At 39.8% G+C, this 19,118-nt stretch overlaps 1 protein-coding gene across 9 annotated transcripts in view; it reads right to left on the reverse strand.

The window, feature by feature from the left end:
- CLEC16A (C-type lectin domain containing 16A) overlaps positions 1–18,816 on the reverse strand; it is a 97,119-nt gene extending 78,303 nt beyond the window's left edge. For 7 of the 9 annotated variants that reach the window (XR_005824568.1, XR_005824567.1, XM_040574660.1 and 4 more), the window contains exons 1-10: positions 18,636–18,797; positions 11,879–12,007; positions 10,462–10,595; positions 9,550–9,698; positions 8,769–8,874; positions 7,229–7,234; positions 6,770–6,893; positions 5,709–5,883; positions 5,034–5,087; positions 569–682 (exon numbers count right to left, since the gene is read on the reverse strand). Coding sequence is in view for 7 of the 9 variants with exons in the window: in XM_040574660.1 (XP_040430594.1) it covers positions 569–682; positions 5,034–5,087; positions 5,709–5,883; positions 6,770–6,893; positions 7,229–7,234; positions 8,769–8,874; positions 9,550–9,698; positions 10,462–10,595; positions 11,879–12,007; positions 18,636–18,715 (1,071 nt within the window). In the remaining 2 variants the exon portion in view is untranslated. Of the gene's footprint in view, positions 1–568; positions 683–5,033; positions 5,088–5,708; positions 5,884–6,769; positions 6,894–7,228; positions 7,235–8,768; positions 8,875–9,549; positions 9,699–10,461; positions 10,596–11,878; positions 12,008–18,635 lie in introns of all 9 variants that reach the window. The other 2 variants (XM_040574659.1, XM_040574657.1) reach the window with 2 other exon arrangements.
- Positions 18,817–19,118: the final 302 nt, after the last annotated feature.

The following is a 19,118-nucleotide window of genomic DNA, read 5'->3' on the forward strand; positions in this document are numbered from 1 at the left end:
TCACAGGTCATCAGTTTTATTACTAGAACACTAGGAATATTCAGATAAATTTATTTCATTCTATATCCAAAGGATTAACCATAAAGCCAGTTATATTTTTAAGGCTCTCGTTTCTACTGTAGACTGTGTAAGGGAATAATTTTATAGGAAATCTGTGATGACCGATCTTTATTTCGGCAGCAAAGAGTCAATAACCAAAACTTAACATGGACTTGATTATAAAAGCGTCCTATCAAAGACGCTAGAAGTCTTTGCAGTGTCTGACCACCACAGCAGAACTAAGTATTCTTATTTCTGTCCTACACCTTTTTGTACCCCTACCTGCAATACATATGTACATGTACAAAAAACATAAGGAAACATTGGCAAGCAAGAACATAATACTGCAAGATACACAGAGCCTTTTTCTGCTGTCATATTTAACAACAAAATTGAAGTTTCCTAATGTTGCTCTTCTTTCCTAAACACAATAACCTTAACTTACCAGTTTTCAGATACTTGATTGTGTTTCAAATTAAGTATCTGCCTCTAAAAAAGGAAAAATTTCAAAGATTATTTGGCCACTTACTGTGTTTTTCTGAATGTCTTGCTCAACTTTAGAAGAAAACACCGACAGGTCACCGTTAAGAATAACCTCAGCCAATGAATTCACCAAAGGGGCATAATGTATAATTAGAAAAACCTATTAAGATAAGGATAGAAAGAAACATCAGACATGTATTACAAGATGCATACAGTTTCACAATTTCAGTCACTGAATGTAATTTTTTGACCTTGTTGAATCTTACGTTACCTTGATGTTACTGTATATGTAAGCACTGACAGTTCGTGAAATTTGCTTCAAAACACAATCAGACATAATCCTCTATACAGGTATTTGTCCTTTCCCTACATTTTAAAACTACCTACTCTGAATAATTTTTTATACTCTTCTCTCCTTCTGAGATACAGGAATTCCCTGTCATCAGGTTTATGATGAAAGCCATGAGATATTCTAGCCAAATTAATGCAAATTAAAACTATTCCATATAAATTGTTTTTAGGAAAACATTATGGTACTGACCACTGACCTTTCTGCATGCCAACAACCAGCAGTACTCCAGTTCTCTGTTGTGCATATAATTATTTTGCAGTAATTCATCATGCAGTAGGCTAAACTGGATCAGAAGCAGCTTTTCTAGCTATAAAGTCACAATCATAGAATCACAGAATATCCCGAGTTGGAAGGGACCCATAAGGATCATCAAGTCCAACTCTTGGCACTGCACAGGTCTGCCCAGAGTTTAGACCATGTGACTAAGTGCACAGTCCAATCGCTTTTTAAATTCAGACAGGCTTGGTGCAGTGACTACTTCCCTGGGGAGCCTGTTCCAGTGTGCGACCACCCTCTCGGTGAAGAACCTCTTCCTGATGTCCAGCCTAAACTTCCCCTGCCTCAGCTTAACACCATTCCCGCAGGTCTTATCACTGGTGTTTACAGGGAATAGGTCACCTGCCTCTTCACCCCCCTTCGTGAGGAAGTTGTAGACCACGATGAGGTCCCCCCTCAGCCTCCTCTTCTCCAGGCTGAACAGGCCCAGTGACCTCAGCCGCTCCTCATACGTCTTACCCTCTAGGCCCTTCACCATCTTCGTCGCTCTCCTCTGGGCACTCTCCAACAGTTTAATGTCCTTCTTGTACTGTGGTGCCCAGAACTGCACACAGTACTCGAGGTGAGGCTGGACCAGCGCAGAGTAGAGCGAGACAATCACCTCCCTCGACCGACTAGCAATGCCGTGCTTGATGCACCCCAGGATACGGTTGGCCCTCCTGGCTGCCAGGGCACACTGCTGGCTCATATTCAACTTGCTGTCAACCACAACCCCCAGATCCCTCTCTGCGGGGCTGCTCTCCAGCGTCTCATCGCCCAGTCTGTACGTATATATATATATATATATGTATAGCCAGGGTTGCCCCATCCCAGGTGCAGGACCCGGCACTTGCCTTTGTTAAACTTCATGTGGTTGGTGATCGCCCAGCTCTCCAATCTGTCCAGGTCTCTCTGCAAGGTCTTTCCACCCTCATCCCAGTCCACAACTCCTCCAAGTTTGGTGTCGTCGGCAAATTTGCTCAGAACACCTTCTAGTCCTACATCCAAATCATTCATAAAAACATTGAAGAGGACTGGCCCTAAAATGGAGCCTTGAGGGACCCCACTAGTGACCATCCGCCAGCCTGATGTGGCCCCATTTACCACAACCCTTTGAGCCCTGCCCGTCAGCCAATTGCTCACCCATTGTATGATGTTTGCGTTAAGTTGTATGCTGGACATTTTGTCCAGTAGGATCCTATGGGAAACCGTGTCAAAAGCCTTGCTGAAGTCCAAAAAGATCACATCAGCTGGTTTCCCTTCGTCAACTAGATGGGTGATCTTATCATAAAAGGAAATCAAATTTGTTAGGCAGGACCTACCCCTCATGAACCCATGTTGGCTGGGACCAACGACTGCATTGTCCCCCAGGTGCGCCTCAATAACTTCAAGGATCATCTTCTCCATAATTTTACCAGGCACTGACGTGAGACTGACAGGCCTGTAATTGCTAGGGTCTTCTTTCTTACCCTTCTTGAAAACTGGCACAACATTTGCCAGCTTCCAGTCTATTGGGACCTCTCCAGATTCCCAAGATCATTGAAAAATAATTGAGAGAGGTCCCGTGATGACGTCTGCCAGCTCTTTAAGCACCCTGGGATGGATCCCATCCGGACCCATGGACTTGTATGGATCCAGGTGGAGCAGCAAATCCCGCACACGTTCAGGGTCGGTTGGGAGTTTGTCATTCCCACCATCATGGTCCTCCTGCTCAGGGCACCCAGGGTCATCATCAGCATTGAAGACAGAGGTGAAGAAGGCATTAAACGTCTCTGCTTTGCCTATGTCAATGTCTGTAAGGAGACCTTCCCCATCAAGTAGCGGACCTATGTTTTCTTTGGTTCTCCTTTTTCTGTTAACATATCTAAAAAAACCTTTTTTATTGTCTCTCACAGACATGGCCAGCTTCAACTCTAGTTGGGCTTTGGCCCCGCGAATTTTCGCGCAATGGATTGCGTTCTAGCTCCAAAGCAGCTATGTAATACAGCAATAAGGGCTACTGCCTGTAACATCTAAGCACCTACCCAGAAGCATTAAGGTGCCTTACCAGGGTTCTCTGTTTACACTGAGCACTCTGTTTTGAGGCAAGGTGTACAAGGTTAGGCTTAAGGCATACAATGGGCTTCCAGACAGAGCCAGCTCAGGTCCAGCCACAATGACCTTGTATCAGCTTCCATCCATTCTCTTCACAGGAAGATCACAGCTGAGAACCTACACAGTGGTTCTAACTGAAAAATCCCCTAATAATTTCCAGATCAGTAAACCTAAGCCTTGTTTTGACAACACATAGCTAAATATGGTCTCCACAGGTTTTCTGATTAAAGACAGACCCATGCCAGACCTTCAAAAGGTAGGTGATGATCAGCATACAGCAGTGACGTATGTAGAACTATGTGAGGTTGTTCAAAGTATTTTTGAAGTGCGTTGCAACTTCCTAAACTCAAGCTTATTTTGATTCAGTAAACATAGCTTGACTGTACACAGGAATATTTTTGCATAAATACCTTACATGCTCACTCTGAAATAGCAAAGGATTTTCATCTGTTAGCATGACACTCTCAAGTATTTAACTGTAATATATGAGTAATCCTTAAAAAAAGATGTCTAGTATGAGTAACAGAAATAGTCAGATGGGTTTTCAGATACTCAGTGTGTATTTTTCCAGTTCCCAATCCAAAGAGGGAAAGAGATGCCTTTCTGCCAGTTACAGAAAAGCAGCTTGATTTTCTGCATCCCATCCTATCCTGACACAAAAAATCCATTCCCAATTCTTTATGGTTAGGAAAAAAGTTCATTTTTCTTTATGAAAGAACATAGATGTAAATCTTGAAGTGATACCTAGTCAATACTTTCCCTGAGATCAATGAGGTTAAAAGAGTTTGAAGTATACAACGCTATGATGTAGATCCCTTTAGTTACCAGAAGCTATTGCTCCCAAGGTTTTATCTGTACTGTACTGTAATAACTCCCATAACACTGCAATTTTTAGGTTCAAATTAAGCATTAAGTTACATTTACCTGACAAATAACATTTTTTCAGAAAAAAAGATAAAATTATGGGCCAGACTACAATGAAATGACCAATGTAAAATCAAAAGTTCAAAGAAAAAAGTATAAATTTTATGAAATAAAAATCAAAACTAACTTCAGAAAACATAATTAAAAAAATTAAGTCACAGCAACGTGCAGAAGACTACTGGAAGACAAGATTTGACATTCTCTACAATCAAAAAATGCACAACTATATGACTCTTAATTTGGAAAAAAAACACATTCCAGATAGAAAAGGAGGTGGGACAGGTGAAAATGAGAAATAACAGGTACTTTTATAATTATTCCAATTATTGTAGAGCTATAGATTTAAGGTATAGGCATGATGAAATTTAAGTTGTGAGAAAGTTTGGGTGTAGACAAGTTTGTTTACTTTTAAAAGAAAAAAACATGAGATAAGAAAAAACACAAAGCATAAAACAGATCTGTTTTTCAAAGAGGGAAAGTTCAAACCTAGTATATTTCACAGATTTAGGCAGATTCAAAGTGCAATACAGCATCTAGCTAAATTTCACCTCTAATTTTTACAAATTCTGTCCTCGAATGTTGCCTAGCTCTATTGTGCACTGTTTTATCAGGTGTTGTACATAAACTACAATGAATGCTCCAAAAGCTGCCATGTGCTATGGCATCCCTCAGAGGAATGGTATTAATTGAAGAAGCTACTTACTCTGTCTATAAAAGGAACAATTAACTTCTTTTTTACAATATGAAAACTGGCAAGTCTTTGACAATGTTTGCCAAATTTTCTGTAACATTTTTGCCAAAATAGTCAAAACACAGTAATTATTACAAATTTTAACAGCACTGCAAAGCACATTCTGAAATAGGACAAAATAATTTGAATACGTACTTGAGAAAGAAGATAGAGAGAAACCTGGAGACTTATTTTTGGACGCTCCCCACCCTAAGGAAGAGAAGTTATGAGAAATGCTGATTTATTTACAAATAACATTAATCAGTGTAGATGTTTTATTTAAAACAAAACGTGTAACATTGTATTGTTCTACATTCTATCACAAAATGTTCTCTAACCATTGTTTACCAAAAAGTAAATTTTAAAGAACATCATCTCAAACGAAGACTCTCCAATTAAGAATTTTACTCTACACGCCTAAGAAATGGCTATTGATCGCTTCCTTTCATGGTCACTTTAGTAACATTTTAACAGACAAGTATCTAAGGAGTATGTAGGTTTTCCTTATGCAATTATTCCTTCACAATGATTTTTTCTGATAACATTCATTAAAGAAAGCTCTGAAAATTAGCTACTCAGAAACAACAGAATGTTATCTATATAAAAAATGTTTTTGGCAGATATTTCAACAAACCAACTAAACACTGATGTACAAAAATAGTTGAATTATAACTTTCTCATCCAGTCACCTCATTTAAGTTGTTTCAAAATACAAACACAGACATCAACAGTATTGAACCTACTACTGAATATACCTGTTTAACAAATCACTATGCATATTGAAAGCAAGTAATTCTTTTACAACTTAAGTATTTGCAGGTATTAACTTACCTTATCCTGATTTACTAATGAATACACATAGAGGGGTAGAAAGAGCCTATTAAGTAGGTGGTCTGTCAGCACATCATTTAAAAATTCACAATTAATTATAAGGATATCATTAAGGTAATGCAAATGATCAAGATGTTCTGCTACCAGGTCGCTCAACTTGCCCCTATTTCTGTGCCTGAAAAACAGAGCAGAAAGAAAGTCTCAGATAAGTAAATTTTAAAAACTTCGTGAAAGAATTCATGTACATCCCTTCCATCAATTGTCTTGTACAGATCAACTGCCTAAAGCAGATGTTGTCAGTACAGTCCACTAGTGCAGCTACAAAACAGTATTCAGGCATATGCTTGCTTTAGGCTGCAAATATAAAGATTCTCCCCAAGTTCTCAGAAATAGTACTTTTACAAAACTTTGTTCTTCACTGCCAGAGTCTTTTCAGAAGCCAGTTATAAAATTTTTTTAGATTTGTTTCCAAAACCAGATGACATCTGTTTATTTAACTTCTGCCTTTTCATTTTAAGAAAGCATCAAACAGCTGCCCCGTATAAGGTGGGTAAGGAGTAAACCACAGACAATCTGAAGCAAGAAAGTATTTCCATAGTTGATAGTGGTGAATTACATAGGAATTTCAGTTCTGACAGTTCACATATAAAACAAAGTTCATCTTTCTTTCCCCTAGAGTACCTTTACAGAGAGCTGTTCTGCTAGGATAGTAAAGAAGAGAAACATAAAAAGGGAAATTAATAAGATTAAGAAGCACAAAGTACCTTTAGTATCTTCTGAATATCTACTAAATTTAGCAGAATTAAAATAAAAATGAAGAAAAAGCACGTTGCCAGACAATACTTTACTTGTACAGATATTAGCACAGATAGGGCACACAGCACTAACCAATATTAATCCAGAGCATCACTAAAATAACTTTGTGAGAATGAAAAGCTTGGATTGTCTGCAAAGAAACACATTCAGAAACTAACTTTGCTGGACTACTACAGAAAGTAAGGAGAGCATCGATGTCTGGGAAAAGCATTTTTATTCAATACCCGACATTTATAAAAGCTTACTCTTCATCAGTCTGCACACAGTTATCCAGTTCTATCACATGGCTTCCAATAAACCAAACAAGGTTGGAGAAATAAGGGACAGCAGTTTTATCTCTAATGTAATGCAGCATAGGTTGGTTGTCCACTGAAGAGAAATTGTAAAAGAGAAAAATCAGTTTCCATTCTTTTTTTGTTTTTAAGAAACAGAAAGCATCTTCTGGATTTTGAATACATGCCAGCTTTTCACACGAGTTTATACCTGATATGATCTTATGCATGAAATGGACATCTACAAAAGCATCAAATCAATTCTTAATTGGCTTAAATGAGCCTCATATCAAGATATATTTACATGTCTGAAGATAAATCGAGTAGAATTCAGAAAGGTGTTTTGTTTTTTTTTAGCACATTCTTTATTAAAAAGACAACAAAAAAGAAGAACAAAGCAGTAATGCTGAAAGTCAGGCTAGTTAGACTTACATGACACTGCATTAAGGAACACAGGAATCATCAGTGAAGGAAGGGCAAAAGAAACAGACAACAGTTAACAGGATTAGGAACTGGGAGAGTGATATCCTCCAGAAGGGTTTAAAAAGCTAAAGCACAAAGCATCTAAACTAAGAGATACAGGGTAGGTGTTAGATCAGAACATATGCAAATGGATAGTCAGAGAACTATGAAACCTCAACATCTGAGCTGTGTTTTTCAACTTTAATTTTTACATCACTACGACATTCAACCAGAATTCTAAACAAGTGTATTTTTACCATAAAAATATTTAGTCATGGAAATACACACAAACAGGTTAACAAAGCCTGCACTTCACTCTTCTTGTGAGCACACATTTGGGTTTACAGCTGGTTTAAGCAGGAAACAAGTACCAAGTGCTCATTTCTCAATGTACAAAAGAAAAATTGTCCCTAGTGGTCAACACTACAAAGAACCAAACTACTATGGAGGCTATCCAGGTTATCAGCAAAATAAACTGTTCATGGCTTTAAAAAAGATCCTAGACTTTTTGATGAAGCCTGGCAAACTGTTATTGATAGAGAGTTGTGTAAATTCAAAATGTAGTTGTATTAAATATGGATTAAAAGATATTAAATACCACACTGAATATATTTCATACTGCATACTAACTTACAGCATATTGCTTTCTGAAGTAGAGATTATGAATACACACCAATTTTTCCCCACTGAAATCACTGTGGTATTCTCAGCCCATTACAGAATTTATGAACCCAGACAAAGATGTAGTGGCAAGTGACTTCTGGAAGTTGGCTAGTCCAAACCCATTCTCAAAGCAAGGCTAACTTCAAAGTTTAATCAGGAACTAAAAGTCCTTGCTTTTGAAGTTTTGAAGATCTCAAACAATACAGACTACTAAACTTCTCACAAAAAAAACTGTTGTAATGCTTATCTATTCTCTCCATGATTTTTTTTTCCCCTTATGTCCTACTGGAATGTCCAATACTGTAATTTGCTACTGCAGCCTCCCAGCCTTCACTGGGCACCTCTGTAAATAGCCTAGGTCTGTCCTTATACTAGAGTGGCTGCAGCATCTAGGAATTCTACAGTCATATTCTAATGCATTTCAACTCTAAAAGGAAGTGATGTAACCAGTAAGGTTACTGTTTCATATATTATAAAACTCAAGTTCATAAGAAAATACTTGATATTCTTCAAGCACTTCCCCCCCCCCCCTTTTTTTTTTTTTTTTAAATACAGCCATATTCTGACCTCTGTTGGAATGGAAGCTAAAGTTTCTTGTGCATGCTTGATACTATTTCATTATGTTTCTTAAACCAGTTTCATCTGTGAGGAGATAGAACTATTTACAAGTACACACAGCAGGCTTAGGATTCTGCTTCATAAAAATCAAACTATGTACCTGAAGCATGTCAACCTGCAATGTTTTCAATCTCATAACACAAAGAAAACCCCCTTATGCTTAAAGAACTTGAGCTACAATGAAACAAGCTTTTTGTACACATGCCTTTTCTTAATATAGAAACCATACCTTTGTAGACATTTAAAGTTATAGTCCTAACAGCGATCCTGACCATGCTTTCTGGGTGGTTAAAAAATTTAATAGCTTCTGTGTACAAAGCGAAGTCATTAGTGTGCTGCAACAAGAGGAAAGAAAGCATTATGAATTAATTAACCACAACATGTACAGAATATTTGTTAGAAAATATTATTCATACAAAATTCCATGTATTCGTCAAATATCTTTACCTTCTACTTAAGAAACTGGAATGATTTCACAATGCACAATCAGTTGTATTTGTATCTCTGAATTAAAATGAATTGCTTTAAGCATCAAGAGGTTTCCATGTTAACTCTGCACATAGTCAGAGCGTTACTGCCCTCTTCTGGCAAAAAGTGACATGGATAGAGGAAAAGCCTATTTCCACTTTGGCTTTTGATTAATCAGCCTTTCTCAGACTTCGGCTAAGCCTCTTAGAAATGAGTGATGCAACAGAAAAGATCCTGTTCATAAAAGCACAGAAAACAAGGTATAAGCAAGTTGAATTCTCAATGAAGCAGACTTCAGAACTGCTGAAGCAGTCCAATATACCGCTAACTTTGAGATTTTATGAACCACCTTCTTTGTTATGCTTCCACAGAGATTCTCACACCTTAATTATCAATCATTGATACTACCATTATAACAATAAACTCAGGACAAACAAGTCATGCTCAGACGAGACTAAACAGAATATGTGCCAAATTGCTGCCAACTTTTGATTAAAGTCCTCTCATCCTTATACTGTAATTCCTTTTTTTCCCCCACTTACCTCATTGTAAAAGAAATGTACAGTATGATTGTTGAGCTTCAGGGAAAGAGTTTTCAAAAACGATATGTAATATGCCATGATCTCTTCATCAGAAAAGTCAAATTTGTGAACAATAATAGAATTTACATAGTTATTAGAAAGCAAGTAGTCTGAAAAACAAGAGACATCACACAGATTAATAAAAAATCATGCTAACTATCTGCATTTAAAGTACCAGCTGGGAACAAACTAATTGATGCTTCAAGACATCAATTTTTAACTAAATAATTCAAGTGATGGCTGCATGCAGTAATGAGCGAATTATTGTTCCCTACAGATATCTTTGCTCCCAAGACCTTGAGTCAACTGAGAAGGGATATATACTTTCTCAATTTAGTAGTAAAGAACACTTATAACAACATAAACAGTAGCGTACATACAGAGTTCTCTCTTTTCCTCCCAAAGTCACATCCTTGCAAAGGCTGTCACATCACTTTCTCTACTTTATAGTCATGGAGTACTTTTAACCAATTATTAATTATTTCTCCTCTTTGTGTTTCTGAACTGAATGCCAGTCCCAATGATATCAGAACAGTTCCAGTACACATTAGAAGACAGAGCATAAACTGCATAAATAACCTGCAGCAGCAAGGCAAACTTCAGACCACAACTAATTTGATGGAAGAAACCCTTGAAATACGTAAACTTTTTCAATAGTAACCAACATGTACTGCTGCACTACTGAAAACTTACACTAAAAATACATCTTAAGAGTCAAATTACAACATTTGAGATTGTGTTCAATTAAAAAGACTATTAGTAATACATAGAGATGGTTATTCTGTGAGGGGTCACTAGGACTAAATTGCATTAAAGTGAATTCAGTCAAATCTTGCTCACTTAATCCTAAACAGTTTTAAAATGTGTCCTTACACAGTGATGTTTCATGACTGATGTTCTCAAAAAGGATGTTCAGAGTCTGCAGCAGCTGTACACACACATAACGGCCAGACTTTTGACGCAAGATGTTCAAGAAGAAAACAAACATATTCTTCTCCAAGAAAAAGCTAAAATTAAGTAAAGAGGTGTCATTAAGTCACTTGTTGTATTTAATGAGAACATGATTTTACTAGGATCAGGGTTGATTCTAGGCATGTCGGACAAAGAGCATGTTTTACATTTATGCAGAATTACTGTGCAAAGTCTTCTGTATAAGATGGGTATCATCAAAAACCTTAAGAACTAGGGCATTTAAACACAAATTATGCAGTAAAAGGATGTCAAAATGTACGTTGGATATACTTCAAAAACAAAAACACAAAATCTTAGCTTTCCTGCCTTGCTATCAGTTTTGAAGGAAAGAGTTTTTCTAAATGACACTGTTTTGTTTAATACTCACTTGCATCAGACAAGGAGCAAAAAGAGAAGGCAGCAAACCAGAATCAGGCACCTCATGGTTTATTGTTCAGTTTAAAAAAGAAATGAACGCTTGAAGCACTCTTAAACTAGAAATGCATGCAATTTAAAAGAGAAAAGTATGGACTCTTTCCTTTCAGGACATCACAAATACAAATCTATGTTTTAGTTGTTGTTGTTGTTTTTTGCATTAACTATAGAAAAAACTGCTCACCCCTAAAATTCTCCCAAGGAGAGAAGGCAGTGAGGAATGTAATTAAGCTTCAGTATAGATATGAATAATCAGAACTGTTTTCTTAGTTCACATCATAACCCAATCACGTTAAAATCTTGTAAAAGTAAAACTAACCACTCCCTAAGTAAGCATACCAAACACCTTAGCTTTCCTTATCTCAATCACAAATTGCCTTCATAAAAGACTGTCTTGAAACAAACAGCCAAGCAATGAGCATTAATAGCGTCAGATTTGCAACTATGAACATTCATTTTGAAGTTATTTTTCTATCATTCTAATTTATAAGGATTAAAATGATATCTAAACAAAAATTCTACATATCATAGCTAGATTGAGATATCCATTTAGAGTGCCATATGAATTAGAATGAACAAAGGAATGTCATTTGATATTAATAGGTGTACTAAGTAAGTGTGGCTCTAAAATAGTTTAGATTTTTGTGTTTGTCAAAAGATTTGAGAATCAAGCAAATGCAGTATATAAAAATAGCTCTGAAATTGGAACACTTTCGTTAACACAAGTAAATTCTCTATTTCATAAGACAAGAATATGACCCTCTTTAGTTCTCCACTACAGGACATTGGCATTTCATGAATGTTAGTAGAAACCTGTCTTAGAAGAGTTAGCCGTTTAAAACCAGGTCTCTGCAACTCTCATCGTTCTTCAGATTCAGAGGTGAAGCTGCTGAGGAGTACTTACTCGAATACTGAGCTGTCATTCTGATCTCCCCATATAAGGATCTCTGTTATGGAACGAATAGTCTCTACCAGTAGGTTGCGGTTGTGATCTGTTACTGTTGTATTTTTAGTCAAAACATGATACATGTACCTAAAGGAGAAAAAATTACAATTAATTACACTACCCTGCCACTTCCATGTCCACCATACCGTGGCTGTCTTTACTCGATAACTTAATGTAGATATGCACATACACACACGATTTCTAATCATTATACAATTTTAAAATCCCAAAATTTCCTTTTAATGCCAATGCAGAGTGAAAATAAATTTTAAATAGAATGTGACAAACAAAACTAACCCCAAACTAGCCAAGTGAGTTACAAATGCTTATGCATACATTAACACAGGAGGAAACATCAGGCAACACCTGTCCCATGGTGCTTCTTATGGTAACAGTGAATTTCTTAGGAACTACCTGACAGTTAAAGGTGTGAAGAGCAAGAGAAAAAAAAACAACAAAAAAACAGATAAGCATACAGTAGCGAACGTGGAAAAGCAATTCTGGAAAGAGGCTCATGCAGATCTAACAAGAAAATAGCCTTTCTGTTGTCTGCAGTGACACCTTACAGACCCCTAGGAGGGAATTTGATGGTCAATAATCAGGACTGCCAAACACTATTCATTCATCTTGGCCAAGTTTAATCAATACTCTGACCATTCAAGCATGGAAATACTAAATGGAAAGGTGGCAAATCCCACCTTACAGTGCAAGACTTTAATGCTCTCTAGTGGAGTTTAAAAAAAGTACACAGAACAACAGGTGACAGGAAGCTACATAAAATTTGTAAACCTTGTATTACACCTCAGAATTTTGCTTAGTCAAGGAAGCATATTTTCCTATTTTTCTTCTTTCTTCAAAATAAGTTACACTAAAGGTTATCTCCTTTTGTCCTAAAGAAGGGGATGAGAATTTTATTAAAACACAAGAACTGCACCTTTCCTCACCCTGTTTTTTGCTTTTAAACGATAACAAAGAAAAAGGATGGATGGAAGAAAGGCAGACAGTTAGCAAAGTAATGAAATAAAAACCTAAATTATTACTCACATACACACACTACATATATTAAAAATGTAAACTACTATATTAGAGAAAATTTCTGTCATTTTATAACTGCAAGAGTTTAGCTTACTAAGCGTAGATCATGTACTGCTATACTGCCATCTACTGAAATCCAGGAGAAACACCTGAGCATTCAGGATTATCTGGGAAATATACCCTAAGTGTTCAGGAAGGAGGATAGGCTTTTTATACTTTCAACCTTCTCATGAAAACTGGAGTTTATCAGAACTCCTAGGATCTATTTTTGGGAAAGCGACCCGCAGATCCTGGCTCTGGGGCAGCCTACCATTACTGTTTTGGACTCTACAAAGGCTGCTCAGTGATTCAAGTTGATGTTTTAAGAATCTTCCTAGTACGATGCACTAATTTAGAAGCCCAAGAAGACGATTTTTAAGCAACACACCCAAAGACCTCAAGCAGCTACTAAGATAAAAATGCTGGTTTTGTCCAGCTACTGCATGGTTCCGGGAAACACTGTGTACTTCTAGAACAACATTTCTAAGTATCTGGTTTGCATTACGTTTCAGAAATTTAGGTCAAAACCAGACTTGGAAATGCAGTTTAAAACCAATGTTTCCCATCAGTTTTATCTACACTAACAATCTGAGTAACTGTACAAGGCAAAGGCATTTTACCTGAACGCACTATCAGGCTGTTCCAACTACTTATCAGGCTTAGGAAAACAAAACAAGATGGTAAACAGTGCCAGAACCTCTTTCATGCTTGAAATCAAGAAAGTAAACTGGAAATATGATCAAACTTTACTTAAAATTTGCATGTGCTGGGGAATCTTCAACCAGTGACTGAACTGCTGCTCCGTTGGCCAGAGCTTCACATGATTTGTTCCCAGCCAGGCAGGAACCAGAAGCGATTGCAGAAAAGTTTATTGTGCTTTCACGGTAAAATGCTTCCTGATCTTGCTGCCACCTAATGATCGAGTAAGGCTGTTAACGTGTTGAGTACTATACAAGGACACCAAGAGATGAACAAACAGCTCGTGAGAGTTCACTTTCTGCAATCTTGATGCTCCCTTCCCTCCCTGCACAGTCAGCAATGTGCTAAAGCCTACACTGCATTAAGGTTACCCTGCCAGGCAGCGGAGGAAGAGAAAAGGAAGATATGGCAGGAGGGGGAAAGAGAGAAATTCTCTTTACGCTACTTTTCCTCTCACAAATCAATACTTGCTTTCCAAATCCAGAACTGAATTTGGTCACACTGAAACCATTCAGGGAAATGTTGATTCACAGCTCTCCCACAGCCACAACACGTGCTGTACCACAGCATGAGTCACTGAGCAGCAACCCAAACAGCCCCTGCAAATCCCCCGCAATTAATCTGAAGATCAAAGCTTCAGGTTCCTTCTGCAGGGACTGGCAGTGTGTTGGGCCGCAGCAAAGGTGGCAGTCTAAGCCTGACCACCCTTGAGAATTGCCGAGGCTCTCCAGCAGAGCACGCAGTAGTCGGGTCTTGTGAAACCTCCCCATTACTGCACTGTACCTGTCATCAGGACAGGGAAGCACAACATGGAGCACAAATGAAGTCGCTGCTCTGAGCATGCATCAGTTAGGGGAACAGCAGATGGCTGAAGCCAATAAATCAGGACAGCTACAGCAATCTGTATAAAAAAATTATTTTTCTTGAAACAATGTAGTTTTCAAATACGATACTACACCTGCTTTAGCCTCTTTATTTGAAGTCAAACGTTCATAGATGTGAGCATTTTTTTTATATATTTCTCATTAATAAGTTACATTACTGAAACTTGGAAAACTTGCGAATCACTCCGACAGCAGAACTGTGAACAATTAAAAAATGGGAAGATTTGTGTGCCATGGCCTAACCTCAGGTGTCTACCAAATACAGAGCATCACAGACACTTCTGAAAAGCAAGAAATATTTGGTTAATTTGGGCTTAATGTATTCCTGCCAATTTCCTTGATATCACTGAAGATTCCCTTGATTTGCTAACATGCTGACACACATAAAGAAAACACATGCTTCACTTTCAAGCTACTCTTTTAACCGTTTACTTGAAAATGAATGAGAAAGTATGAATAAACTTGTTCCTCTTACAAGACACGTAACATACTGTAACATGAGAATATAAAGTCTCACATAAACTCGGTATTTTTTATAGTCTCATAAAGTCTGTCTTTACACACTGATTTCAAATAAATTGTGCTCCAAAATGCTAGGCCCTCATAGAAGAGATGTTCGTCACCTCTGTCACGCTATACATCTGAAGGCCTTGGGCTCAACCAAAAATAATTTCTAATAAAATAACATGCAGGAAGCTTCAGAGCACCATGATACCACTGCAATGGGTAAGGGACTTTGCCAGCAGTTTAACAGGACAGACAAGATTCTGAATGTTTTTCTGTTAAGAAAACATGCTCAAGCTACAACATACTACAACAGTTCATGAGTACACAAAGTGGTATTAATGACTTTTCTATTTACTGCTTACAAAAATGCATTAAAACCTAAGAGTTTAGGAAGTCAAGCACTCAAATGGACAAACCCCAGATTTAACCATAAGCATTCGCTTCTTCGTGCTGCCTTTAGCTATGTAATTAGTTGTTGTTCTCACAGAGGAAACAATGCAGAGCATGGACTTCAGGAAATGAATCAACTGTGAAACAAGTCTTCAGCCATACCTGTTTATAGACACTGCATGTGACCAAGTCATGAGAAATGTTTAGCACACACCTCTCACGTAAAAAAATAAATAAAAATAGTGTGCAATCAGGATACAATTAAAATACCAAGCACAGAAGCAACAAGGAGAAATGCACTGGAAGGTAACAACAGGGCTCTGTAGAATACCTCTTACAGACTCAGAGATGGGAAAAGATGTTATTTGTGTCTAGAAACAAAGATACTAAGCCTAAACCCTGGAGCCTTTCACTCCAGCTGGAAAACCCAGGCTAAGTTCAGCTGAACACTTCAGAGATGGTTGAGTTTAAGATATTACTACTTAAATACTGGACTAAATGGCATAGATCCTCTTCATCCACTCCAACATAAAGTCAACGTCTGTAGATAGGTGGGCAAAGAGGAGGCAGTTGCTTCTCAAGTAGATTTGACTGCACATCTACCGAGATCAGACTATCCTCAGCTGAGGAGTATGAAAGACTTTTATTTTAACTGCAGGTCACAGCTCTGAAAGTAAGGAGCTGCAGAAGAGGAGTACAGCGACTATCACAGGCAGCAGCTGGGGATTACTGTAAGGAGCCCTGACCTACACGAGGGCTATACAAAGGGGAAAAAGAGGGCTCACTTTAAACTGCTGGATGCCACCCCTAAGAAGTAGATTCAGGCAATCCCATACCGAGGTAAGCATTTTAGACTGTTTGCACAAGCAGACACTAACACTGGTGCTGTTTCCAGAATACTAACGCTTCCTCCTTATACATTACCATAATTCCCACAATTACTACCCAAACAGCACAAAAGTGGCAAGTTCTCTGAAAAATAATAGTCAGAAGCACTCAGGCAGGGCACAGTAACATTTCATAGCCTCTCTAGAGCTCAGTTCAGCAAGGTATTAGAAAATTTGATCAAACTGCAACTATTTCTGCTAGACAAGAAGGCCATACCAAAAGCCCCCATGCAAACAGCTTCCCAATCTGCCTTTAGCCAAGCTGGTCTGTGGCACGCTTGCAGACCAGCAAACTGAACTGACCAGCAGAATTGCAGAAGCAAGTCTCAAACTGTATTAAAACTGATAGAAAAGGTAGTTCCAGATTGAACATTTGCTGACAAAAGGCAGTAATTCTCTCAGTAGTACTAAACAGATGTTTTATTTTTATTTTTTTACAATTTAAACTAAATTTATGCATGTTAAAGATGAAAGTATTCCCCTAGGGACAGCCCAGGTTAACTCCACTCTTGTAACCTAGCATGATACACTTTCTATAGGCTAAGCTAATTTTTAATAGCAAGGTTGGTATGTTCTACTCAACTCTCTCACAAGTAACTCAACATATGTTTCTGACAGAGTTAAAAAGAGAGCTCACGAGCAAGCGATCTCATCAAGACTGACTTTCATGCCCCTGACATGAAGGTTCTTTGCTCTCTTTCCTCTGTTGTTTTATGTACTCTGCCTGCTACCTTCGAGAAGCCCCAGATTTCACTTACTACTAAGGCAGCTACCTCTGCTGTTGACATTTGGCTAGAAGCTGAAATTCATACAAGCTAACTAAATTAACACTTCTAACATACACAGTCTGAACAGGTCAAAGGTACTGGCTGCCCTCTCCTTTACATACTATTTCAGATCTCATAATTAAAGAAAACATACACAATAAACCCACCCCAATCTAGTATTTTAGTAGAGAACTACATACTTCAGCTCTCAGGTAAGAAGTCAAGCACAAGCACAACACTTACAAGCCTAACTCTCCTTTGTGGCCAAACAGGACATTGCTTGTCCTACCCTCTGTGGCTACAAGAGAACACATTTGATCACATTTTTCTTGCCTGAAAGACTAACATCCCTCTCACTAAACTCCTCCTAAATGTAAACTCAGTTTCTTCCCACTTCATCACGCATCAGCACCCTTGCTCTATCTGCAAGCATAACACCTAAACTAGATCCAGATCACACTAGAGCTCCACAAGCACTGAGTAGTACAGAGTAACCACCCCTTATACATTAATTAGAACACTCCTGTGTTTATGTGTGAACACGGCTTTTCCTCACAATGCCAGTCACTGACTTCTCCGTACAACCTACCATGCCTTCAACACTACTTCCTGCAGTGCTACTGCCTCATCAGCTACACCGCCTTGTATTTATGGACTTAATTTCCCTGTCTCTGCTAGAGTCCTGCACTGCAGTTTAGTCTTGCTGGTTTTGCACAAATCTCCAGTTTAGAGATAAGGACCAGAATCCATACATCGCCTTGATAAAGTAATTGCGAGATCCAAACCCTGTGTAAGTGTATCCTGCTCTTTAGTGTCAGAGCCCATTCAAATCCCCTTGTACTCTGACTAATCATTGAAAACTACCAGCTACACATTTCTCAAAGAGCTCTGCATTCGCTGCAATTTCATTTAGAAAAAGCTTCCCCTCTCAATGCTCATCTTCCCTCGCTCAGTAGAACGAGAAGCTATTACAGCAGACCTCATTATTCTCCCAGCACCAGACTCCTCAGAACAGATCAGTGACTTGAAAACTGCTTCATCCCTTGCCGCCCTTCCACCTCTCCAGCGGCAGAGCCAGAAAACGCTCTCCCACCCGTTCTGCAGACACCAATAACGCCAGGATACCGGGCTCCAGAGACCAGCGTTACCATGCCCCAGCCCAACAGCTTCACAGCTGCCAGACGCTCGCTCCCCAGGCCCCACAGCACCAGGCCGGGCCCCGGACCCCCGCAGGCCGACGTTGTCTCAGGAAGCACCACAGATTTCTTGCTTATTGCTCCTGTCACTCTGCAGAAGGAGACCGTGGGGTTAGCAGGACCGAAGCCACACACGTCGCGGACACGATCCCGACCTCCCAGCACGGAACCGCGCCTGCCCTGAGGGGATCTGGGGGCGAAGACGGACAGCCCCGCTGCCAGCTCCTGAGCAAAGCAGCCCGGCCGCCTCCCGCCCCGCCGCCCCTCACAACCGGGGGGCACCCCCGGCCCTCCCGGCCCCCCGCTCTCACTTGAGGTGGTCCAAGGAGTGGATGCTGCGGGCGGCCTTCCCGTGCCCGCCGCCCACCCAGCTGCGGGAGCGGCCGAACATGGCGGCTGCGGCGGCGGCCCCTAGGGCTCCATGGCGCGGCGGGCACGGGGGGCGGGTGCCGCGGGGCCCCCGGCGCACGGCAGGGCCGGCAGGGCGCACGCGCGGCCGGGGCACGCCGGGAAGCGAGGCCTCGCCCCCGGCGCCCGGCGGCACAGCGGGGACTTCAACTCCCAGCAGGCAGCGCGGCGCGCCGAGGGCTGCCCCTTCACCATTACGCGTGAGGGGCTCGGCGCTGGCGTCTCCTCACGGCGGGCGGGCCGCGAGGGACAGGGGAAAGCCGGCCCAGGCACCGGGTGGCATGGGAAGGGAAATGGGGCTGGAGAGGCCGGCAGCGCCGTGCCCTCCGCCGAGGGCTTTTGGTCCGCACCGCCCGCCTAGGCTTACACGCCGCCTGGTTCAGAGC

This window comes from Cygnus olor, chromosome 15 (genome assembly GCF_009769625.2).
Source record: "Cygnus olor isolate bCygOlo1 chromosome 15, bCygOlo1.pri.v2, whole genome shotgun sequence".
Classification (NCBI taxonomy): domain Eukaryota; kingdom Metazoa; phylum Chordata; class Aves; order Anseriformes; family Anatidae; genus Cygnus; species Cygnus olor.